Here is a 24,696-nt window from a genome sequence, read left to right on the forward strand (position 1 = left end):
CAAAGGAGTCTCGTTAAACCTCGTGTGCACGCGTGAAATATCGCGATGCGTCCACCTTCTTCTCACTACGTAATGTGCCGTGCTGCTTATGGCGGCGCTGGTGACAGTGCTGAAAGCTGTTGGGGTAAGATTTCTACCGTTTGTGTGCGTGCTGCAGGGATCTAGGACGATAAACTGGACACATACGTCGACACACTTTTTATATATGTTCGCTTAGGCTAGCGTGGTGGCGTATTTAATGTGTTCTTTTAGCTAAAGAGGAAAGGCCTGGGTGGGGGTAACGCTCATCATTTGATCTGGCGTAGCGGGTAACGTTTGGTTGGCTAAGCTAGCTGTTTAAATCAGAGCCGTAGTTTAAACAAATGGTTCTCGCCAACCCCTAAAACCAACGAATGAATGTAAATAAGCTTTGCGGGTTTTTTTTTTAACGTAAACCTGATATCATGGTTTTGTCTTGGCTGAGGTGTTCGCTGCTCCAGCGTGGTTTATTAGCTCGCTGCTAAGGCGTCTTTATTGGGCTAGGTCTGTGGGTAATGGCCGGGTGGACCCGCTCACACATCGCACGGTATTCCTGTCTGCCGTCGGCTGACGTTTAAAACCCCCCGACGACACAAAAGGTATCAGATTTTACACACGTGTCATGTCGTCCTGTGGCGTTCAAAACTGACCCAGTCGACGACCTGGCCGACCAACACGCTGTGACTGTAGCTGGTCGGCCCAGTTGGCTAGCGACCTCTGAGTTGCCTTCACTTAGCTGTGCGCGTTTGTGTGACTAAAATAACCTGTTTTTAGTTTACAAATTTGACACCGGTCCGGACCGTATTCAACACGTGCTACAGAAGCAGGTTACTGTCCGGACTGTGCTCTTTAGCTGCTTAAACTCTAGGCTGGTGGAGTCTTGGGAGCGCTGGACTGTTTGTCGTTTCTGTGCCTCTTCAGGTGATGGTTCTGCCTCAGACCAACCTCGTCTGACTTTGAACCCAACACAACCTGATTTGTCCGGCGGGGGGTTCTCGCTGGCTTGGCTGTGCTAGCTAGGTTAATGTGCTTCGCAGGCTTCTTTTCAAACGGATTATACTAAACGGTCAACAGCAAAGCTGCAAGTCCATGTGCAAGTTGAGTAAGGCTCATGCGGGACGTTGTGTAAATGTTGTGTATGGAGCCGACGCCATTTCACCCGATCGTGCGTCTAAAGCACGGAGTGTTGTCTACAGCCGTGAAGCAAGTCTCTAAAAGTAACGTTGTGTCTGTGGGCGATCTGGGGAATTGCACTGGTTTTGGCTGCGTCATCTACAGCTCAAAAGCACGCACTGTACAAGCGCAAAGTGTTCTCATAACACGTTATAAAGTTGTTTTCTGAAAACTATGCATTATAGTTATTGGCTTTCTCAGTAGTACCTGACCAACCGGGCATGTGTGGTGTTTTTTTTTTTTTAAATTTTATTTATTTATTTATTTATTTTTTAAAGGACGGTGATTAAATGCCGTGCGCGTTTTGGAGTCGGCGTCCTCTTAAATCGCAACCACTGAAGTGCTCACTTCTTAGAATGCCCCATCACTACCGTGGATAGAACTTGACCCGTTTGCCAGGCTTGTTTTGAACGATGAGAGGGCAGTGTGGTACCATTGCAACACACTGCGACTATTTTCGCCTCCCTGCTTTTTAAAGATGGCCTTGTGCAATGCAGCTTTAATATCTGATAAGACTTGCCCCCAAAAACATTCACTGGAACCCTTTCCTGGATGTGAGGAGGACTGATGGCCTAACGGCAGTTGTCTGTTTGAATTAAACATGCAATGGGTTGGTGTTCCATAAATACACATCTAACTAAAGGTATGCGCCGAGACTTGTTGATCACAGGACGGGGAGCGTTCAGGCAGCTGCCCTTGCGATACTGGGCAGCTGAGGAAAATGGTATTTTTAGGCCTGTGAGTTTGTCACATTAAGGAAACGTGGCTTGAATGAAGCAGTGTAAAGACCTGTCTTAATTTAAGGCTACATATTAGAAGATTAGTCATTGGTTGTAGAATTGTAAAATAAAAAAAAACGGGTATGGTGTTTAGTTTTTGGAGTGGCTACACCCAAACACTAACTGGAATTAGACTGCACAAGCTCTAGTTGTCACTTTCTCCTTACAACAGGTTTTTGCCGCAAATGCAACATGCGGTGCGTTTGTGACGTGCACTGCATGTTCACCACTGACGCTGACGGTGTGCAGTATAGTAAATGATGTGACGGACTGAGAGGTTAGCAAAAGACATAATGTTGTCCCTCGTCAACTGTGAACTGATTTGCTCGCGCAAATTCCTGGGCAGCACATCATAGAATTAATGGAGCGGAGCAGAGTAGAAGAAAAGAAGTAGGACTTTAGTCTTTCTTTTGGTACTTGACACACTTGTGACTGTGTCTTTTAGAAGTCTTCCAACACCTGCTTTGAGGAAAGCATGCTTGAGACTTTCTCCTAATCTGTTTTCCTTGGTGTTTTTGTGAATGCAAGCTCCAGGTTTTCTTTCCCTTTCTCGCTTTATCAGATTGATATGTGACAACTGTCCATGATAGGATTAAATATTGATTGTCCGCGATTAACTATCGATGGGGGTAACAGGATCCGACTGCCTGTACAGAGCACATGCTTAAGTAGAGGACGCACGTTGGGGTGCATCGTGCGTACTTTGTGAGGAGGGAGTGTAGATGACTGGAGGAAAGAGAATTCTAGATAATATGGGTTTGATTGCAGGGGGTTCCTGATGTTAAAGGTTTAAAATAACTTAACAATGAACATTAAAGTTTGTTAAAGGTTTGGCTTAATGTGGAGAACTGGCCGTTTGCGTAAGCCTATGCGAACTGTTGTTTTAATCTTTGCATTCCTTTTCGTTTTGTCTTTTGAACAGTATGAAGTGAAAAAGAATTGATTTTGTACCATCCTGAAACTCCTACTTCAAGTTCAGATCAATCAGAAGAAACAAACCAAGGAAAACTGAAGAAACGCCCCCGAGGAACAACCCAATGGTGCAACGACCCCGAAGACGCGACGGACCTTCACTGCAATGAAACAAATGAGCGAACCGTAACAACCAAACAAAGCAACCAAAGACCTCGTGGAAACAGGAACGGGAAACGACTTGGACCGAAGCGAGCGACCGTCGACATTCACGGAGAAGACATCTGATCTGAGACAAGAAGTTTGTGCCTACTCAACAGCTTTGACAAAGCACACGTCCCAACGCTGCTCCAAGCCCTACTCATCCTCCTCGCACCTCTGACTGCGCCAGGGTGCGGCGAGGGCTGCTGTCTGCTAGTTTAACCTTCTCTCTCAGTTGCCCCCCCACCCCCGTGTCCACCCCCCCATCTTGCGCTGTTCATCTTGTCCGAAGAAGTGTCTCCATACCTGCCTTTTGGTTTTTTACCCCCTCCCCCCCACCTTTTTTTGTTCATCCCTCCCCTTTTAGGGTGGTCTTTTTTTTCTTTTTCCCCCCCCCCTCTTTCTTTAATTTTTTTTTTTTTAGTAGAACTTGTGCCAGAAATCTGAAGCAAGCGAGTGTGCGTGCTTAAGAACAAAGAGTATAAAACATTGGTTCAGGGTTTGAGGGCCCAGCTCCTAACGGCATTCCAGGACATCTACGCAAGGTAGGTGCTCCAGTCTATTTTTTTTTTTTTAAATCATCTTGTCAATTTTCATCATCATTTGTCAACTGTATTCAAGAGGTAGCTGCAGACTTGATTTTGAGTAGTGTTCCTAGCAGTGAAAAGGTTCAGACTTCAGGACATTTGTGATGGGAATCGGAGGCCATATCTTGCAGTGCAGTTACTGCACCGCAGCCAACGGTGGAGCATTTATGAAGTATTAATAACAGGACACACAGGCTTGAAAAGATTTGAAAATATAAGTGTAATATTTAACTTGAAATAAAAATGGGTTAAAAAGGTAAGAGGAATCAATGTGCCAGCATCCAGTCAGCTACTTGCAAAATGTATGAAAAGTATTGTAGTCATTTTAATTAAAATCGATCTGTATTCTGGTAGCACTGACGGTACCTGCTCAATAAAGCGTAGCATAAATCGAATCATAACCGTACATGTTTATAATGACTGACTAAACTTGTAACACTCCTACAGACAGCCATTACTCTCAGTGCAGTATAGTGTTGATAAAAGTGGCCAGTATATCAAACCTGGCGTGCTATTGAGACATAAGTAATGTTGCTGCCTTATGTACAGTTCTTACAGGAACTCTAAAATCCTTCCCAGAGAACACAGGTTAAAGTAATCAAGATAGTAAGATGGACTATTGGGTTACTTTTATCGCAATTTTCCGTCTACATAAGAAAATGCAGAAATTGTTAATGCCCCTTGTATCTGTCCTTTTGTCGTTAAATATTTGACTGCTCTCGGTTTTCTCTCCTTTGATGCAACTGAAATGAATCATTTTATGCAGTGCATCTATGCCTTGATGGAAAATCAATGATCTGCTTTAATTTATAGCCATAAATGTAAATGCCCACATGTTTTGTTCTTGGAAGCAAAACCGCTAGCAGCAGAGCTGAAGGTTGCTTTTTATATCTGAGGTTAAACAAAGCAGTAAGCCCACGTTTGCGCCACAACATATTTGCGCTTGACGCGATGCGATTCGTTTCGTTTCTTTCCTTTGCATTAAAACCCTGACTTGCATCTAAAAAGTCTTCAAGCCGGACAGTACTACACGTTGAACCTAAGGTTTTCCTGTCTGGTTAAAAGAAGAATTGACAGGGGTTCGCTGCGATCTCCTAGCCGCACCGTGCGTGCTTGGCCTGCTTGTGCCGGTCCTACCCTGACACGAGCCTTTAATGTCCTTCCCCTCAGTTTTACTCCTGACTGTGTCGCTCTTCTCACTGGCTCTTCTTGTCTTTTTCTTTCTCCCACACCCCACTCTTTTGTTTTCGAGTTTCTCCCACCTCCCTTCCTCTTGTTCTCTTTACCTTTTGCAGAAATCCAGAGGTGTCAGCCTCGGGGGAGGGGGGTGGGGAGGAAAACCAAATTTGTATGTAAAAAGGCAAATCTGCAAACAGGCGGAAAAATCGGGGAATAAGAAACCTCAAAAAGAAGTAGTTTTAATCCAGGCTGACCCCAGTGTGGTAACGTTTGGTCAGGGTTGTATGGGCGATATAATGGGCAGTCCCTGGAAAGGCTTTGTAGAGTTTACGTTGCCTGCGTCGCCTCCTGCTGCGTTTGTTAGCGCTGACCTGAGCAGCACCTCCCCTGTCGGGCTCAGCCTCTCTCCGTACGGCCGATCCGTAAGTGCCGCCCGTCTGCTCACCGCACTCCTCCTCGTCCTTCCATCAAACACCCCACCTCCGTCCCTCTTGTGATCTGTCCAGCTTAACCTTTCCATGACCACACTACCCAGTCACCGGGCTCAGAGACTAGCTTCGGCTCAGAGGCGGTCAGAGAGGTGGCAGGCAAGGACCAAGGACGTTGTCTGTAGGTGGCTGTGAGTTGGTTGGCTGTTTTTTCACTCACCAACACCACTGGCTACTGACAAGTTGGATGCTAGCAGATTTAATAGCAGTCAGTGACGCACGAAGTGGTCCGGTCATTTTTCGTAATGGAAAGCGTTCAGTTGTTCATTAGTTTTTGTTTTTCTCCCTTTCACTTTTTGAATTTTGATGTTGGCTCAATTGCTGCTTGTTACAATCTTTCTTTTCCCTTCACCACTGGGAGAACCAGCTTTTCCGTCCTTGGGCTGACTGGTTACAATTAGCGTACCATTTCACTGATGTTAGAACTCTGTAACGCATGTTGTATATTGTACTTGATGTTGGCATTTAGGTGTCGAATCCCCAGGCGCGCCACTCCACGATGGCGCCCTGCGTGGTTCTCGAATGTTCTGGCGTTTAGGAAATGCACATTTGGCATCAAATGGAGATCTTCAGGACCGCGAAATACGTTCAGGCACATGGCACTGCACCGTTTCCTTTGGCTCCCAGTGGGCATTTAACTTCATTCTGTTGCCTGGGGCATTGGATTTAACTCTCAATATGGCCCGCAGAGAATCTATTTCAGAGTTTGCTGCAGAATGACCCAATGGTCGAGGCTGGTCCCCCTGCGCCCTTCTCACGTAACCCACCATTTGCCATTACTGCGTTACGTAGCAGCACCACCTCAGGCCTCCACCGCCTCCAGTCGTTTCTTTTATACTTGACTTCCCTTGGTGTGAACAGAAATCCCGGATAGAATAAGAAGTACAATTAAATAATCTCCAGGCGCCATTACTCTGCTTTGCCACGATGGCCCTTCTGTTATTCTATCCGACTCTTCAGTTTCCAAAAGCAGCGCATCTCTGCATGTGGATTGCCTGTGCGTTTACGTCAAAGCAGCTGTTGTTGTAAACTGATGCATACGCTCACGCGTCGTTGCAAAAGTGCCTTTCGGGAACACGTTTTAAGTGTAGCACAATTTTGGCCATATCGAAGGGAAGTCGAAACATTCCAACGACTATGGCGCGCTGATCATCTCAGAGGCTTCAGATCCTCCCTGTGTTTGGCATGGGTGTAACGGGTTCTAGACACATCTGTGCCAAGCCAATTTTGGAAGTATTTGACCGATGCTTAAGATCTTTTTCGGTCTTTTATGTTATTGAGATTGTTTTTCTTACACTGGAAGATTTAATGTTCATGACACTGTTGCCATGTAAAGGGATTCATTTGTTTGTGCTAATGCATTTTTTTTTTAATGGTTAGTGGAGTTTATATTGAATCCCTTTTACACCTTTTCTCTCAGTGCCCTTTAGCCCTAAGCCCTCAGTTGAAGATGGAAAGGGCACAGGCCAATGCCCCTGCTTCCCCTGCTGCTGCCCCCGCCCCCTCTTCCATCAGTCAGCCAATCCCCCGTTCCGCCTCCGTCTCCTGCCACGCCTCTCGTGCAGCAGGAGGGAAGAAGCATAAGCGTACTCCTTTGTACCAGAGATCCGTAAGTGGTGCCCTTCCAGACTAACTGGTGTGGAACTCCGTTGGAGCTAACCGCATGCTTTGAAATTGGTGCAGTTTGAGTGTCACCTTGGTACGCACAAGCAGTGGCACGCCTGAGTTTGAGGAATCTGGAGAAAGTTACTCGGGCTGTCTGTGTTAAATTGGTTTGATTGCCAGATTTTTTTTTTCCCCCCAATGCTTGTTCATAAATTCATGTCTCCCGCTGGAGTAATAAAACCATGCTCCTTTTAGATTCTGTATGTGCACGAACATGGATGGATTTTCCTGTTTGTTGGTCAGGGAGCCCCTTGAATTCATGATGGATTTCAACAGTGGCTCTTGCCGAAACGACTAGAAGTCGCTAATATGTTGTTTATGATGTTGTGTGCTGAGTGAGTGAGAGAATTCTGGCTGAGGCTTTAACCAGGTCTGTGAGTATGATCATTTTGTTAGAACCCCAGTACAGGAAAGTTACACTAAAAACATGTTTGCTGTGTTAGTGACAGCAGAATTTCCCTATTTCACTTGAAACTCTTGGGCAGTTGTACCCAAAACCTAATACACATGCCAAACACACGTTGTACGCTGTCCAGCGATACCGTCTCATTCCTGTATCATTTTTCACTTGTGTGTATATAAGCGCTTCCCCAAGCTACACACAAAACGTTGCGCATGTGGGCCACCCTTCACTCCCCGCTCGTCTCTCTTCCCCGTGCAGATGAGTTTCGACCCGAGCCTGCTACACAGCAACGGCTTCGCCAACGGCACGGGCGCAGGCCTGCGGGAGACGGGCGTGGTGGAGAAGCTGCTCGCCTCCTACGGTTTCATCCAGTGCTCGGAGAGGCAAGCCCGCCTCTTCTTCCACTGCTCGCAATACAACGGAAACCTGCAGGAGCTCAAGATTGGAGGTGAGGGGTGGGGGTGGGGGGGAAGTGGGTCGGCGTTGGATGACGTTGGCGGGAGGAGCGGAGCGTGCATGTGTGTCTCAGCAGGCGTGCGGATGAGTAGCAAGGCTCCCGTTTTGGGGGCGGAGCCTAGCCTCGTCTCTGTAAGGATGCCATGTCGACTGAAACTGGATGGTGGCGTAGCCTGAGGCCCGTCACTGCGTGGTGTTTCTGACTGTTATTGTCTAAAATGGCACGTCTCACTGACATTTGTCCCTCCCTCAGACGATGTGGAGTTTGAGGTGTCCTCTGACAGGCGCACGGGCAAGCCAATTGCTGTGAAGCTGGTAAAGATCAAGGCAGAGGTGTTGCCCGAAGAGCGAATCTCTGGGCAGGTGGGGCCTGACTTGCACGCCTCTCCATTTACTGTGCTGCATGGTTATATTCATCCAGTTAAGGAACACATTTTCTCTTGGTTGTCTGTTTGTCCTTGTCTCATCAATGTCCTTGTCTTTGTTCGTTTGTTTGTCTCCATCTGTCTGTTTTTTCCTGCTAAGGTAGGGGGTTTTCAGGCTCATTTTAAGCTCACTCGTCTGGGGATGTTTGTCATCTTTTTTTAAAGTTATCAGATCTTACATTGAGTAATAGAAATTAATGAATTTCCTTTTTTTTGTGAGTTCAGAATGGGCTTGAATGTCTGTGCCATGTGGTTGGTTTTGTTTGTTTGTTTTTGTGGTGTTACAAGATTATTGGGTGGTTGATTTATTTGAACTAAATTTCTCCTTTAATTGTTTAAATGAATGGCATGCTACTTGCGTTGTAATGCTGACCAGAGCCATGTCTAACTCCATGTCTGTGGGCAATGCCACTCTTCAGGTGGTGTCGGCCATCTCCTGCCAGCTGGATGGGAAGTCTGCACCCAGCCAGGTCCCCACCGGCAGCGTGTGTTACGAGAGGAACGGGGTACGGCACACTTCTGACTCTACTTGTAGCTCTTTGCCTCTGCTGTTGCCTTGTGTTCCAGTAGTTTAAATACTTTTCAATTAAACAGTGCATCATTAACATCATAAACCGTTAGGGTTTGGCATGTGGCCCAGGCCACTCACTTCTCTCAAAATAAACCCCTAAGAACCCACTAAGCTCTTCACAGGGATCAGCAGGCAGGCACCTTCCTTTGCCTGTGTTTTGAGGAGTTAACGCGTCCAGGCCGTCCCAGACCCACCACCCTCCAAGTTCTTTTAAACGGCGATCAGCCACTACACCACTAGACGCTTCCTAACACAGCAGATCCATTCTGGCTTCCCTGGTGACTAAGGCCATACCCAGCCCTGCTGGCACTGTTGGTGCAGTCTCCGGTCTAGATTTGCTATTCTAGACATGACGGTAACTTGGCCTATGGCCTCAAAAACCAAATTCCACCAGCAAAGATGTGGCAGACTTGGCTACAAATCCCCTGGCACCTGTCTCCTACTCTCATATACCCGCCACCCGCTGTCTCTCGCTCCAGCCAGCAGTCTGCATATTGCCTCCACGTGTAACATCCTGCAACAAAGTACCCTTACATGCCGGGGCCTACACATCATTTGGAACTAGTCTTCACCGTCCAAGGTCTCGCAGAGTTGAAAGGACATTCAGTCACACAGCAAACATTTAATGCCACTTGCATCCGTCAGTGGAGTATTATCCCTAAAGGGAGCAACGGTGGAAGTGGCCTGACGTTTCTACTCGAATTTGTCTCACAGGAGGTGTTTTATCTCACCTACACCCCTGATGATGTGGAGGGCAACATCCACCTGGACACAGGAGACAAAGTCAGTTTCTACATGGAGACCAACAAGCAGTGAGTTGCATTCCTTTGGCTCTCAAGTTCAGTACAGTGCTTTAGTTTGGCCAGCACCGACCACTCTGAAGGGTGGTGTTGAAGACAGGGGTGACGGTGGGCTCGGCCCGTGGCTCCAGCCCTCTGGTAGGCTGACGTGGACGGTCTTTGTTGTCTTTCAGCACTGGAGCAGTCAGTGCCCGTAATGTAGTGTTGGTGAAGAAGAAACAGATGAGGTGTCAGGGTGTGGTGTGCGCCACAAAGGTGAGATTTTGGAAGGTTTCTACGTTGATGGCGCGGTGTATTTGGAGTCCGCTCGTCTCGTTCTGCAGCATCACGTTTTAAAGCTGTGGTCTGCGTTGTCATCCACTCTCAGGAAGCATTTGGTTTCATTGAGAGGGCGGACGTGGTGAAGGAGATCTTCTTTCACTACAGCGAGTTCAAGGGCGACCTGGAGACCCTACAGGCTGGAGATGATGTCGAGTTCACTATCAAAGAAAGAAATGTAAGTTTCTGACATGCACAGCTCTGTAAAAACATGAGTAATCGGTATCGTTCTTTTTGTGACCACAAAAGATGCTACTTAATGGAGAGTATTTCAAACTCTGCTCATCCATTGGGTTCACAGGACAGCTGTTTCTAACTTTTCTTGCCTCACAGGGGAAGGAAGTGGCTACGGACGTGCGTCTGCTCCCCCAGGGCACTGTTATATTTGAGGACATCAGCATCGAGCAGTTTGAGGGCACCGTTACCAAGGTCATCCCTAAGGTTCCCACCAAGAATCAGGTACTCCCAGTTTCACCTCCTCTTTTTGCTTCCTGGTGGTGGTTGTCGTTCAGACTGGATTGGGTGGGAGTAGTAATGGCACATGTCGATCATGGCACAGTTCACCGTTTTGAGTCCTGTTTGGAGTCGAAGGTGTTTTTCCTTTCGCACAGAATGACCCGCTGCCGGGACGGATTTGTGCCAGGATTAACTTTACCGAGAAGGAACTTCTATTTGGGGAGAAAGACACCAAATCCAAAGTGACTCTCCTGGAAGGCGACCACGTCCAGTTCAACATTTCCACCGACCGCCGGGACAAGCTCGAGCGAGCCACCAACATCGACGTCCTGCCGGACACGTTCCGCTTCACCAAGGAGGCCCGTGAAATGGTGCGAAACACAAGTTCAGCCGTTTTCTGCACACTGGTCTTTTGTTGTAGAGTATTGCCATTAACCCAAAAATACAAAACTTTTTTTTTTTTTTTCCCCTCCCCCTTTTTTGGGGGGGGTGGGTCCCCTCTCTCTCTCGGATCCCATCATTCTCCAGGGTGTAATAGCTGCGATGCGTGATGGCTTTGGCTTTATCAAGTGTGTGGACCGAGATGCTAGAATGTTCTTCCACTTCAGTGAGGTCCTGGAGGAGAGCCCACTGCATATCTCGGATGAAGTGGAGTTCACTGTCGTGCCTGTGAGTCACAGGACAGAGATGGCACCATGGTTTTTTGGGGGTTTTTAAAAAATATTTTTGATTTTACATTGTCCTTTCCTGTCAGACTTTGCTTATGTGTTTGGCCTCCGGTCACACTCCTGTACCTCAAGGTAGCTGCTTAGTAAGAGTTCAAGTTTTTTTTGTTTGCCCCTGTTTTGAGCACATAAGTGAAGGACATTAGTCAAGTACATGCATTTATTATATGAGTAGCATCTACATTTTAAGTGAAGTCTCTTCAGAAGGCAAGTGTTAACTCAGCATGGTGTGGCTGTCCTCCTGTTGAAGGGGCTTTCAGAATTCAGATGAACTGATTTTTGTCTTTCAGCGCACACTCAGTAGAGTGGCTCATGTAGCAGCAGTGTTGTTTTGACAGGTTGAGGTCAGGGAAGATGCTTTGTCACTCACCATGCAGGTAAGGAAGGCAGATTCAGGTGTATTCATTTCATGACTAATTTGGTCTAAGATAAGATGTTCAGAAAAGATGAGGACAAACCAAAAAGAGAAACCAGTGAAATATTTAACAAGATTTTTGTCTGGTTGCCAAAAAACGAATTTAATGTTCATTTGTTGACGAAGGACAAATGTTTTAACGTTTTCTGATATTGGTGCCAAATTTCTGTATTGGTGTAGCAGAGACCTCAAAACAAATGATGGCTTAATACACTGTGTTGGGTATTGACTGTGCTCTTCCCATGACTAACCTTGGTTAGTCTCATTAATATTAATATCTCTTATTAATTGCCGGCTCTAACCCCGCACCTCCATCCCGCCAGGACATGCTGTCAGCCCAGAGGAACCACGCGGTCCGTATCAAGAAGCTGCCCAAGGGCACGGTGTCCTTCCACACCCAGTCCGAGCAGCGCTTTGTGGGCACGATAGATAAGGAAGCGGCAGGCGCGTCTTCCACCAAGAGCGGCGCCAGCCCCAGCAAGGCCAAAGAGAAGGTAGGCGATTCCTTCAGTACTCCCTCATACACAGTATTTGCCCGGTCAGGTTCGTTCTGCGGTAGGGAGATGTGGTGTTCTCTGGGCCTGCATGTTGCACACTCCCACCCCCGTGGCACTCAAACCGCTGCGCAAGTCTCTTGTTCAACAGCAAGGCTCATGGTAGCTTTTGGGCACTCTGAGGTTTGTTTGTTTTTCCTTTAGGCAGCTGTGAGGACTTTGTTGGTTGTATTCTTCTTTTCCTTCACTCTAATCTTTTTCTTCCCTTTTCCTTGTCCCTTTTCTAATCATGCTCTTCGTTAGAAAAAAGAAAAGGTAGGCTTCAGTTTCCTGCATGCTATGCTTCAGACGTGCAGGCGTCTCATAAAACATCGACAGAACTTTTCCCGTCACTTTTCCCTGCTATTTTGTTTACCTGTGAAGGCACTTAATGCGATTTCCATTAAACCGTGCAGGTCTACCTCTTGCGTATGTCCTGTAGACCTTATTTTCATGTGTAGTCGCTGTGACCTTTCGAAGACGATTACTTCTTGAAAGTGACTAATTTGTTTCTTTCCGTCTCTCAAGGTTAAAGTTGAGAAGGTCAGATTTGAGTTTAAATTTTGGTTTCTTTGTTTGGACAAGCACTAGCATGATGCCAAAGTGATTGGTTATTGCCACAGCAGCCTCTGACACCAAGAGCCTAGATAGCTAATAGTAAAGCCAGTGCTTACCAGTGCACTTAGTCTGGTGATCACATCCTCACTTTTACACACACACACACTACTACACATGTTGCTACTGACCAAGTAGTTCATTTATTTCCTGAGGTCCTCTCGAAACGAAACACTCGATTTGCGTTTGTGCTTTTGATTTATATCCATACTAATAATTCATAGTTGTCATGCATTGACTTGGGTTGCGTTCACGTTGAAGCCTGACTAGCACTAATTAGCGCACACTTTCAGCAAGCCCAGAGTGGTCGCTCTGCTTGTCTGGTGGTAACTTTTGCTTTTCCTACGGTGTGCAATCCGTAAGCTTTGGGCATCCAGTGTGCTCCTTTTGTCATTTTTGGTTTGGAATCTGCTGCATGACTGCTGCTGATTTTCAGGCACCGGTCCACGTCTGGAGTTTTGACCAAACATGGGGGGTATGTGTGTGCAGGATGCAGAAGAAGGTGTGATCGCATATGAGGACTGTGGGGTGAAGCTGACCGTGCCGTATTACATCAAAGACCTGGAGGCAGGAGTACTCCCTCAACAAGGAGACAAGGTACTGTACAGTATCTTCGTGTCTCTGCTAACATTTTGATTTCCCGTTTAGCCTTGGCATGGTTTCTAAGACCTGATGGGTTTTTTTTTTGTTTTTGTTTTTTATATAGACCTTTTGCAGGCCCCTTTCCTGTCAGTACTGTATTCGGTATTTTGTTTTTCAGGACACTGAGAAACGAAGCATTATGTTGCTGTTCAGTGGCATCTCTGTCTGAGCATAGGGATTAAAGATTTCCATAACTGAAAGCGAGTGTATTTTCCGACACAACCCTTTGCAGGTAGAGTTTGCCATCAGCGAGGTGAAGAGGACCGGCCAGCAGAGTGCCGTCTCCATCAAGATCCTCAACCGCACCACCAACACCAAGAGGCTCCTGGGCTTCATAGCCACTCTGAAGGACAACTTTGGCTTCATCGAGACCGCAAACCACGACCAGGAGATCTTCTTCCATTACAGGTGACGCGGGGCCCGGCGCAGGTCTCCTGGGAGCAGTTTGCCTGCAGTTGTCCCGTCATCTGTCTCTGTTCTTATTTTCTAACGCCAGGTTTGGTGGGTTGTCCTTTTATTAACTGTGTGTGTGTACATGTGCAGTGAGATGTGCGGTGGTGTGGACAGTCTGGACCTGGGCGATACCGTGGAGTACACCTTATCTAAAGGGAAGGGGAATAAAGTCAGTGCAGAGAAGGTCACAAAAGTTCCACCTGGTATGGCTGGTTCATAGTTGGCCCGCCGACGTTTTGATGCGAACGGATCAGGTCATGTTCCTGAGGGGACATCTGTGTGCGTTTCCAGTGAATGGCGTGGGAGAGGACGTTAGCAGTGCTGTGTCTTTGGGGAAGGTGGTGAGGCCCCTGCGGAGCGTGGATCCCTCTCAGACCGAGTACCAGGGCCTGATTGAGGTCACAGAAGAAGGTGAGCAGCCCCGGCTTCAAATGCGCGTTACTTTGTGCCGTCCCACTGCAAGTCCTGCATATTTGCTGCTTACTTACTGTAGTTATTTACGACTGACTGCACACAAGTAGTGCTTGCTAGTGTCAGGAAAATGTCTAAGCCAACAAGCAGGATGGCCTGTATATCCAGTACATATGTGGGTTTTGATTCTTCTTTGTACCCTGTTGGCCTGACCCTACCAGGCTCCAGTAGGGGGCAGTGTTACCCGTTTGGCATTGTGGGCATGGCCAATAAAAGCGACTGCCTGCAGAAAGGGGAGCTAGTGAAGTTCCAGCTGTGCACGGTGGTTCAGACCGGGCAGAGAATGGCCTGCAACGTCGTCCCACAGCGCCGCGCACTGGTGGAGTGCGTGAAAGACCAGGTAACGCAACATGGTGGCCACGTGGCTGGTCCGCTGCACACACGGGCAGTCCCGACTGCTGAAGAACCCGCACGTCTCTGCGCGCGAGCAGCCGTGCCCCGGTCCTACCGCCTAACTGTCCGCCTCGATTCTGCATTCTCCAGTTCGGCTTCATCACGTACGAGGTGGGTGAGAGCAAGAAGCTGTTCTTCCACATGAAGGAGGTGCAGGACGGCCTGGAGCTTCAGGCCGGTGACGAGGTGGAGTTCTCGGTCATCCTGAACCAGCGCACGGGCAAGTGCAGTGCCTGCAACGTGCGCAGAGTCAGGTGCGGACATGCGTGTCTCTGTTCAACACTGCCACAACAGGTCATGTGCTTTAATGTCCCTGGACCCAGTTTGAATTCAAGGCCATCTCTGCTGTACCTGGGAGTGAGAGTATGTCTGCATATTGTGGCTGTAAAAAACACCTCTTAACTGCAGAAGAATGCAATAATATTGCTTTTAGCTGGTGTCTGTTTCTGAGCTCAATAGGTGTGTGTGTGTGTGTGTGTGTGTGTGTCCATTGCAGCGAGTGTCCTAAACCGGTGGCAACGCCTCGACCTGACCGGCTGGTGAATCGCTTGAAAAGCATCACCTTGGATGACGCTAGTGCCCCTCGTCTGGTTATCATTAGACAACCACGGGGCCCGGATAACTCAAAGGTAAACTTGCCTTAAATTCCCTTCGTTTCGGCCTACCCGTGTCTTAACTTTGTTTCAAACATTTAAGCACCGAAAGCATTTAAAAAGTAGGCTTGCCTTCAGTACGTGAATTCGTGTTCCCCAGAGAGATCAGCTTTGTTTTTAACGTGTTTGGTCAACTGAGGGTGGTTTGCTTGCCTTCCTCCAAGGGCTTCAATATGGAGAGGAAGCCTCGCCAGGCTGGCGTGATTGACTGACTACTGTCTGCTGCTCCTCCCTCTCTGCAATGACTACAGCACCTCAGAGAACAGAAGCAATCAAGCCTAAAGGACGGGGATGGGTTTTGCACTGTTAAACACCAATAAGACACATGGAGTCACACCTAGGCACACCCACTTACCCACCCATACACCAATCAGCATGTACACACCACCTCCCTGTCCCAGAATCCCTTCCAAAAGAGTCCACTCATCTCGTCTGACCTTTTCATGTTAGTGTGGTGATTGCGAGCTTGTCATCGATGCGAATTCCCTGGTTGTGTGTATGTGTATGTTCCGTGTGAGTTACGTATCGAGTATTTAAAAAAAACAAACAAAAAAAAAAAAGGTATGAGAATGGAACGTGTTGAAGACCATGTTGGAAAAAACCCGTTTTGTGGTCCAGCCCTGCCTATGGAAGTCAGGCATGGCGACTGCGAGGTGGTTAATCTGTTCCAACCTCAGAGCAAAGTGGAAATGTCTGGAATTCTGTGCCTGCTCCTTTTGTCTCCACCTATCTTCCCCGCGGAAGTGGGAGTGAGGCATTTGGATAATTTGGGATAACTTTGGTTCTTTCTGTCCTCTCAGTGCAAACCCACTCACCATGTCAAGTATGTCTCTTCCAGATTGAGTCCTTCACTCTTTCAGGTGGTTGATCTATTAATTTGGTTCATTTCATGAAATGTTTTGTCCTGTGGGTCACCCCCCCCCCCTTTTTTTTTTTTTTTTTCTTTTCTTTTACTGCTCATTCGTTCAATGCACATTTCCAAGCCACTCGGGTCTGAAACAACGCCGTGTTGTAGACTAAGACTGCTTCTGTGTGTGATGTTTGTGTAACTGATTTGATTTGTTTGATTTTTTTTTTTTTTTTTTTCCAATCAAGTTTGATTTGGTTCCGTTAATTCTGTATGCGTTTTGAAAGGTTTTTCCCCCCCAGCCTTGGTTTCCCAAACTCCGTTACCTTTGTTTCAGGTGCAGAATTCCTAATGGCATCTAGCGTCCTGCAGTCCTTTTACACTCTGCCCCTTTCTTCCTTTGCACACCGTATTTTTCTTACTTTCATCTTTTTTTTAATTTTTTTTTTTTTTATTCTATTTAAACTGTCTGCTAATAAGTAAAATAAAGTAAGATTAAGGTGCCTAAAGTCTATAAATGAAACAAATGACAATAGATGTATACTCTATCCACAGCTGGTCACCAAAATATACCAACAGTTTTAGGGTGTCTCTTTCTTTTTTTTTTAACCCCCTGCCCCCCCCTTTTCCCTCCAAGTAGAATTAAACTGGTCTGCATCCCAAATAAGCGTGGATAAATGATCCTATATGTAACGTGTGCGTTTTACTTAGTGGGAGGTTCAAAATCCAGAATAAAACCAAGTTGTGTAATGTGAGAAATGAAAGTGGAATATAAAACACAAGGTTCCATCTGAAATCTCAAAGATCAGGATTTCAATTATTTTGTGGATAGAGACTTTGCTGTGCTTCTTACTGAAAATCAGAATATTACTGTTATGAACCTTCTCTGGAGATCAGTGGGTTACTGTTGAACCACATGTTCTCCTCTATACTTTTGTTAATGGTCTTGAATGAAATAAACGTTTTATGAAATTCATTTCTCTTGTGCACCGTTCGTGGTCGTCAGATTTACACATATCCCCCATTAGTTGTTAAATACAACAGATCTTTATTTCATGCCCCAAACATATGATATATGCTTAGTATCTACATACAAACTATGCAAACGTTAATCATCTTAAACCCTCGTGCTTCCAAGGTGTATTGTTAGCTCTGAGCGGTGTACAGTCTTTGGTGTAGACCCTTGGGTGGGTTTCTGAGCCTGGGCCCAGCGAGACCACCATTCCCTTAGCTCCGAGGGCCCACTTGGCTGAGACTCTATCTGATTTGCTGACTCCAACACACAAGGGAGTTTTGAATCCACTGTGGTAATTGCAGCTCTTTCCTTACTGCCTCCCCCTGGACTATCGGCTACGGTTTTCTCCTCCATTGCTGAGCCCGAGGTGCTTTCTACCTCCTCTGACTGGACTGTCTGAACAGAGGAACTTGTCCCGTCTGCGTGCAGCAGTTTGGCTTTGTACTCCTCCAGTTTGTTCTTGCACTCTGCCACTTTCTCCTTCAGCTGCAGGAACTCTGTCTGCAGGTCTTTCTCATAATCCCCCTCTGCCTTCAGTTCGTTGAGCCAGAACTCAAGTTGTTCCTCCTCTTCCTCAGACAGCAGTGGGATGCGCTCCGCGCTCCATCTTTCTGCTTGTTGCAGTTCAAGTAGACGGCTCTGCTCGTCAGAGGAGTCTATTTTGAGTTCCAGCTCCCTCAGACAAGCCTGCTGTTGGATGATTATCCTTCTCAGTTCCGCCTCCTCGCCCCTCACCGCTTCGAAGGATCCGTCACTCTGTTCTGCTCCAACATTCCTTCCCACCACCTCGTATTCGAGGGTTTCTTTTCCGCATTTTCCAAGACGACTGATCCTGGTCTGGTCCTCCCTTGACTTGTGTTTCTCTTTTTTGTCTCTTCCCTGCAATGCCCCAGAGGCCGGGGCAATTTTGCCGGGCCTGGCCCCTGCGCTATCTGAGCGGCCATCTCCTTTATCGTCATCCTTGCATTTGCCCTTATCTCGTCCTAATTGCTGCCTCCCAACCCTGCCCAGGTTCTCCAGCCAGCCCCACGCTTCCTCCATCAGCGTGAGTGACTTCCGCTTGGGCTTCTTCAGCTCCTCGGGGAGCGGCTCCGGGTGAAGTCGTAGACAGGACAGCAGCGGGAGGCTCTGCCGGTGCAATCCGGCCCCTCCGACCCCCCTCCGCGTTCTCCCCTCTGCCTCGCCTCGCCTCAGTGGAGCCAGTGGCTCGTTTGTCCCTTCCCCCAGCGAGGGCCCCAAGTGCTGCAGGGTGAGCTGGACCTCCCTGGCTTGCTGGCCGTACTTCGTCAGGGACTCCAGGAGTCGTTCTCCAGGAGTCACGTTGCGCTCGTACTCTTTGACCTTTTCTCTCAGTGTGTAGCGTCCTGTGCGACCTGCAGGGAAGATGAAGTGGTTGAAAGTGAGGAAGGATGGAGAGAGCACAAGTCACATGGGCCGCTTCCATATTGTGCAGGCAGCCAACGTGCTTTTCGGCGCACTCGGCTGGATTTTCCCAAAAGCGCTGTGCACAAAGACCCTTGGTAAAGGGCAGCAAAAGTAGCAGTGACCCTCCATTAAGATGATCTTAACGCAAGCATCAGTGAGAGACAAGGCCCTGGTTTTTTCATAGAAGTGCTCCGCCTACCCGGAAAGCAAGTTTAATATACTGCTCCCTCGCTAGACTGGGGCAGCAAGCTCATGAAATTCCATTCCATTGTGAAAGCAATGAGCTATGCTTAATTTTAAAGGGAGGAATGACATTCGATTTGATTAAATCCAGTGATACTATCTCCATGAGGGAAGAGGACTTTGTTACCCGAACGGGTTTAAGAAAGATGGGTCGTCTTATTCACTTACCTGTAGCTTGTGCTAGTGCAATGACTATTTCTTCACAGGTGGTCTTGTCCGTGACGCCACAGACGATACGCTGAATACCTTCAACATATACCTTTACCTCCATTCTCTAAAAAAAAAATGGGGGGGGGGGGATCCTATTCACTTTGTCACTTACTTCCTGTAATAACACATTCCAATAAAATAAAGAAATGTCAAATAAGAGACATTTTAACCATATCTTACGAGCACCCATACTGAACAAGATTAATTTGGCATATGCACAAGAATATTTGAAAAATGAGACCTTCCTTCTTTTCCTCCCTATCAGTGGCTGCAAGGAGGAATAATGTCAGTTAAAATATTTTCTGCAAGTATTCATCATTACATGTAAACACATCCAATGGAGACTACTATTAATCAATTTTAAGCAATTCAGAAAACCTAAGAATTTTTAAAATGTATATTGCAAGATGAGGTTATAACGTTAATGAAGGTTGTTTTTTTGTTGTTTTTTTTTAATTAAATTAAAAATGCAACCGAAAAACAAGTAGGAACATACCTTTATCCAAAATATTGCTCACCGGGTCTGTACAGCTCCCTGAATAGAACTACTGGATCCTCCAACATTTCACAAAAATCCGTGTGTTTGAGACCCAGGACAGCGGCAGTGAGTGTGTGTGGGTACAAACCCTTTCCAGTAAACACTACGATCAACGCTGATAAGGGCGACTGCCTCAGAATTGCTCTACTCTTATCACAGCATTTCCGCTCGCTGTCCTGCGCTTTATTTTGTATTTTGTTGTAGACAGAATTGCCTCGCGTTTTAATCATTTAAACTGCAGGGTGATGAATTGGTGGCAGTCTTGCTTAATTACGGAAATCATCCGGGATTGACTTTCTACCTTTTATCAAGGGTTTCATGAGAGTTTAGACAGGGATTTATTTATTCCAGGGCCACTTGACTAGACGCCCTGAACGTCTGTTATCTAAGCACTTTAAAAGGAGATGGCATATTACTAATTCCATAAATGTCTTAACGGAACCCCTCTGTACATTGTTCTAAACAGTTAGTCTACTTTAGAGAGTTCATTAAGTGTGTACAGATCCAAAAGCAAACGTTACGTTCATCCTTGTGTAAAGACTTGCACTTTTAGCAGTATTTAGGATGCCTTTATTCCTGCTTTTACCCAACGAAGGGCGTGCCTTGACCCGTCCCTGCCCCGGACGCTGCACAGCCTTTGCTAGGAGAGCGGGCTGGAGGGGAACGATAGTGTTGCGGTTGGTGTTTCTTGCTCTGTCTTTACTCGGCACGCTTTCACTCAGCAGTCGCGCTCCGTTTCTGCGGACGAACGCGGCAACAAAACGAGGAGCTCGTTGGTCTCGCGAGAGCGTTTGGCGACACTTCCTGCACAAGCCCGCGCGCGCGCCGGCGCGCTCTCTGGTACTGTCAGCAGCCTGAACCATGAGGGTCGTCACTTGGAATATAAATGGCATAAGAGCCTTTAAAAACGGGATCAAAAAGGTGCTCGACTCCTTCGACGCGGATATCATTTGCGTTCAAGAAACAAAAGTCACGCGTAAGTAGCAGCTTTGAGTGACCGGAGTGCGCTAAAACTCTTAAGGGTGGAGAGCCAACCTCTCCATTAACTTTTTTTTTAATTGCAAAGTTCAATTTAAAAAAAAGGACTTTTGCACATGCTTTTATCCGGAGCAACATACGTAGTTCTCGTTTCACAGTACGCGCACTCCTCGGGGGGAGGTATATATTGTAGCTATGAAGGCAGTCTCCTGCTCCTGCGTTTTAATCAGGGTGTCTGTTTTTCTGCCCACGGGGTTAGGCGAGCTGTTGGACGAAAGGACCGCCATCGTAGACGGCTACAACTCCTACTTTGGCTTCAGTCGAGGGCGCAGTGGATACTCGGGTAGACCGCGCTGTAGCTATACCATACTATACTATTATCATATCATACCATACTATAACCAGTCATTTGGAGGGATCTGACTGTAACCCAAACGCCTAACCTAGTTCTTTGTTGTATGCAAATATTACAATGCATAGTTAATAGCTGGGCGTTTACAAATCCATTCATCCTTTGAATTATGTAATATTTATTCGGGCACGTCTGAACTATTGGGCTAGAGTTCTGTGACTAGTCGTTCCACTGTTGGTATATTTAATCATCTGATTTGTTTTATTTTCCCTTTTTTTTTTTTTTACTTGACTTTACTTCACTAAATTTGAATAGGAGTTGCTACGTTTTGTAAAGACACTGCCACACCATGTGCGGCAGAAGAAGGGCTGACTGGGCTCCTTGCCAACCATGGAGAGGCTGTCGGGCGCTGTGGTGACCAGAGTGCATTCTCCAATGAAGAGCTACAATCACTCGACGGTGAAGGAAGGGCTGTCATCACCCAGCACAAGTTCAGGTAAGCCCTCAGGGTAAATCACTGGCCCGTGTCCTGGTTCTATAAGCAGACACCTTGGACTTGATTGCGTTGTGGCATACTCAAATGGGTTGTAGGTTCTTTCACACCACTTCAGATTAGATTCCGGATGAACCTTTGAAGGCGGTTGGCATGCCGGTCCTTTTCAACAGGGGAGCAGAAGGATCGGAGACTCTGACGGTCATTAACGTGTACTGCCCACGTGCAGACCCTGAGAAGCCCGAGAGGAAGCTTTTCAAGCTGCGGTTCTACAAGCTCCTCCAGAGCAGAGCTGAAGCTCTCCTGGGTCCTCAGAGGTGAGAGGGCCCCGACAGACTTATTGGTGTTGGATTGAAATGATCTAGAGCAACTTCAATTTTTCACTGAAAGCTTTAGAAAAATTCCAGTTATTTTGTTGATTTGTGGGCTTAGCTTTATATGGAGTTGGTTTACATTTTTGTCCTGGATTATTTAAGTCTTTTGTTTAATAAATGACTTTCTGTCTAGTCATGTGATCGTGTTGGGGGATATTAACACCTCTCATCGACCTATAGATCACTGTGACCCAAATGATGTGGTAAGTATCATGAGTATGGTATTTAAAATTTGTTTGTGGTAAACATAGGGTCTTGGGTTTGAACATTTTCATTAGGCAGTGACAAGTTGGTAATGTCACCCTAAGTTTGTCTCTAATGGGTGTGTAAACTACCCTGTTTAACTTGTAAAGGTTCAGGTAGTTTTTTATCGTGCAGTATATACATATTAATGTACCTAGGTAGTTTGAAACACCCTATTGTGTGAAGACATCTCCAGCTAATAAAAGCACCTTACTTTATCAGGTTAGCTAGCTAACAGACTACCTACCTATATACATCAGGAACGCTAACAATTCCTGCTACTTTAATCCAATCCACTTCTGTTTTTTTCTTGGAATTGTATCTGTAGATGGACATGTATATCACACTAGATTAGGTGAGAGAAAATTGCAGTTATAAATTTATTCTCAGTTTTTGTGTGCCAACAGACCAAATTAATAGTGTTCAGATATTTTGTTCTTTTACACTTGATCAAGAGACACAAAGACTTATTGACGTTTTAGCACTCATGGCTGGGCAGTATGTTTATTCGGCATAAACCATCTCCAAAGAAGGCACTTCAGACTTGAACTTTTAAAGGTCTTAACATGGGAGTTGTCACCCTTCACTTGTCATCAGATTGAAAGGACAAAGAAAAAAAACAATTGGTCACTTACAGAGACACATACAATGCTCTGTTTGCATTTCTGCCCAGTTACAAACAGGTGGCGTATGCTTCTGTCGGGGACTGTCGATCCTTGCGTTCTCTGTGCTCCGTCACAGTGAAGGTCAAGGACCATACCGGGTTGTACACCCCTACAAAGGCTGGAACAAAAGCCCTTCTGCACATGAACCTTCTATAATATATGACCCAGATTGAGCATTAATAAAGTATCACGAGTTTAAAAAATGGCGTATGAATGAACATGTATAAGAATTTTACTAGCACAGTAGGAACAAAAAAAATTGCAAAAGCAACAGCGATAGCCTTTATATGCTCCAGTTATTTGGAATGTTGCTTCACTACGTCGTAACTAAACATCTCGATAATCATTTGTCACTAAATCATGGTGTAAAGTTGCCTTTTGTCTTAAGAAATTAATGGTTCCCTGTCTCTTCCTAGTGTCAGCATATGGTTAAGTGTTCTTCATTTCTTGGCCAGAGAGCGGTTGATGAGTTAAATGTTCTCGTAAATCCATTGTTTAAGTTGGATTGTAAGATTCACAAAAGTCTCATCTTAATCTCATTTATATTTTTATGTCCCACAGGATAATTTTGAAGATAATCCTAGCAGAAGGTGGCTGGATGGCTTCCTATTTGGGTCAATGGTAAATGAGAATGCAGATGAGATGGATGATTCTGAGATATCTGGTGGGAAGTTTGTGGACACGTTCCGCCATTTCCATTCGACGCGCCCCAACGCCTTCACCTGCTGGTCCGCGCGTACAGGCGCCAGGCAGACCAACTACGGCACGCGCATCGACTACATCTTTGCCAGCCGTGCGCTGGTATCCACAAGCTTCCTGAATGTGGAGATCATGCCAGAGGTGGATGGTTCTGATCACTGCCCTGTATGGGCACAGCTAAGCTGTACCCTCACACCCAGTCCCAGGTGTCCTGCTCTGTGCACCCGCTACATGCCAGAGTTTGCCGGGAGGCAGCAGAAATTGTCCCGCTTTCTTGTGAAGGTTTCTGAGCAACGGGAGGTTTCCAAAGACACCGAGGGGCCTTTGCCTGGATCTCAAGAAGCTGGGGAGATTTCTGAGAACCTCAGTCCTCTAGTTGCAGGGATTAACACTGCAAAGAAAAGACCTTCAGATGGACTACCAGAGTCCTCTGTCTTCAAGGGGAAAAGAAGCAAGCATGTTAAAACAGTGCCTAAACCTCAGGGAAGCCTCCTGGCTTTCTTTAAGCCTAAACAGAGCTCAGTGGACCCTGAAGAGAGTGGCTTGGATAGTGAAAGATCTGGGCCTGAGATCTCCCACAAAGGCACACAAAATGATGTCAATGACTGTAATGCAATGCACAGCATGCAACCAGAGTGGCACACCAAGGTCAAAGAGGAAACAAATAATTGTAGGGTTACAGAGCCTAAAGCTGAAGGATCATGTCAGGATCAGAGCCAAAGCAATGCCACAGTCTATCAAGAGAGTAGGGATAAGAAAGTAATGGGTCCTGACTTTTGGAAAGCAGTTTTACATGGACCGCCCCAACCACCACTATGTAAGGCACACGGAGAGCCTTGTGTGTTGCGTACTGTGAAGAAAGCCGGGCATAACTTGGGCCGGCAGTTTTTTGTATGCGCCCGCCCTCAGGGTCATGCCTCCAATCCACAGGCTAGGTGCAATTTCTTTGCCTGGGTGGAGAAAGGCAAGTAGAAGCCTCTGGGCTCCCCCATGTAAATACTGTACATATCATGCGGTGGTGCTGAGTGCTGCAGGAATGTAGATTATGCTTTTACTGTAGAAATAAAAGGTGTTTATGCTTGTATGTTGGCTTGTGTGCGTCCCTTGTTTTTAGAAACCAGTATTTGTCATAATGACACTGTTACAGTTTTAGTAATAAAATGAAATTCTCAGGGTCCCGTTTCGCAAAAGCTTCGTAGTTTTAGGCTTATCTTTAAATAAGGGCGAGTATTCAGTGTCCTGGTTCTACCATTTACCTGATGGTCGTGTTACCCACCCTAGGC

General features: G+C 46.5%; 3 protein-coding genes across 10 annotated transcripts; 2 read left to right on the top strand and 1 right to left on the bottom strand.

Annotated features, from left to right (window-relative positions):
- The first annotated feature begins 30 nt into the window (after positions 1 to 30).
- csde1 (cold shock domain containing E1, RNA-binding) lies at positions 31 to 17,154 on the top strand. 7 transcript variants are annotated; one of them, XM_027029679.3, is made up of 23 exons: positions 31 to 124; positions 2,893 to 3,628; positions 6,758 to 6,946; positions 7,664 to 7,853; positions 8,115 to 8,281; positions 8,706 to 8,792; positions 9,572 to 9,669; positions 9,831 to 9,912; positions 10,025 to 10,153; positions 10,309 to 10,434; positions 10,587 to 10,802; positions 10,960 to 11,100; positions 11,895 to 12,065; positions 12,369 to 12,380; positions 12,633 to 12,647; positions 13,209 to 13,316; positions 13,594 to 13,769; positions 13,905 to 14,017; positions 14,106 to 14,225; positions 14,447 to 14,625; positions 14,769 to 14,932; positions 15,175 to 15,307; positions 15,496 to 17,154. In XM_027029679.3, exons 3-23 carry the CDS (start codon positions 6,788 to 6,790, stop codon positions 15,541 to 15,543), a joined length of 2,634 nt encoding a protein of 877 aa, XP_026885480.1. In that variant the 5' UTR covers positions 31 to 124; positions 2,893 to 3,628; positions 6,758 to 6,787; the 3' UTR covers positions 15,544 to 17,154. The 7 variants fall into 7 exon arrangements, with proteins under 7 accessions (XP_026885480.1, XP_081564056.1, XP_026885483.1 ...); XM_081707930.1 differs by lacking the exon at positions 12,369 to 12,380; XM_027029682.3 differs by lacking the exon at positions 6,758 to 6,946.
- Positions 16,975 to 20,196, bottom strand: rassf11 (Ras association domain family member 11). 2 transcript variants are annotated; one of them, XM_081707934.1, is made up of 4 exons: positions 19,568 to 20,196; positions 19,313 to 19,339; positions 19,030 to 19,135; positions 16,975 to 18,566 (listed from the first exon to the last, which is right to left on the bottom strand). In XM_081707934.1, the coding sequence occupies exons 3-4, from the start codon at positions 19,130 to 19,132 to the stop codon at positions 17,296 to 17,298; spliced, it is 1,374 nt and encodes a 457-aa protein (XP_081564060.1). In that variant the 5' UTR covers positions 19,133 to 19,135; positions 19,313 to 19,339; positions 19,568 to 20,196; the 3' UTR covers positions 16,975 to 17,295. The 2 variants fall into 2 exon arrangements, with proteins under 2 accessions (XP_081564060.1, XP_026885492.2); XM_027029691.3 differs by lacking the exon at positions 19,313 to 19,339.
- Positions 20,197 to 20,296: 100 nt separating this feature from the next.
- Positions 20,297 to 24,497, top strand: apex2 (APEX nuclease (apurinic/apyrimidinic endonuclease) 2). The gene is made up of 6 exons (XM_027029675.3): positions 20,297 to 20,585; positions 20,847 to 20,930; positions 21,255 to 21,435; positions 21,606 to 21,749; positions 21,940 to 22,009; positions 23,276 to 24,497. Exons 1-6 carry the CDS (start codon positions 20,471 to 20,473, stop codon positions 24,383 to 24,385), a joined length of 1,704 nt encoding a protein of 567 aa, XP_026885476.2. The 5' UTR covers positions 20,297 to 20,470; the 3' UTR covers positions 24,386 to 24,497.
- The last annotated feature ends 199 nt before the right edge of the window (positions 24,498 to 24,696 follow it).

Source organism: Electrophorus electricus, chromosome 25 (assembly GCF_041902795.1).
Source record: "Electrophorus electricus isolate QZ-2024a chromosome 25, ASM4190279v1, whole genome shotgun sequence".
Classification (NCBI taxonomy): domain Eukaryota; kingdom Metazoa; phylum Chordata; class Actinopteri; order Gymnotiformes; family Gymnotidae; genus Electrophorus; species Electrophorus electricus.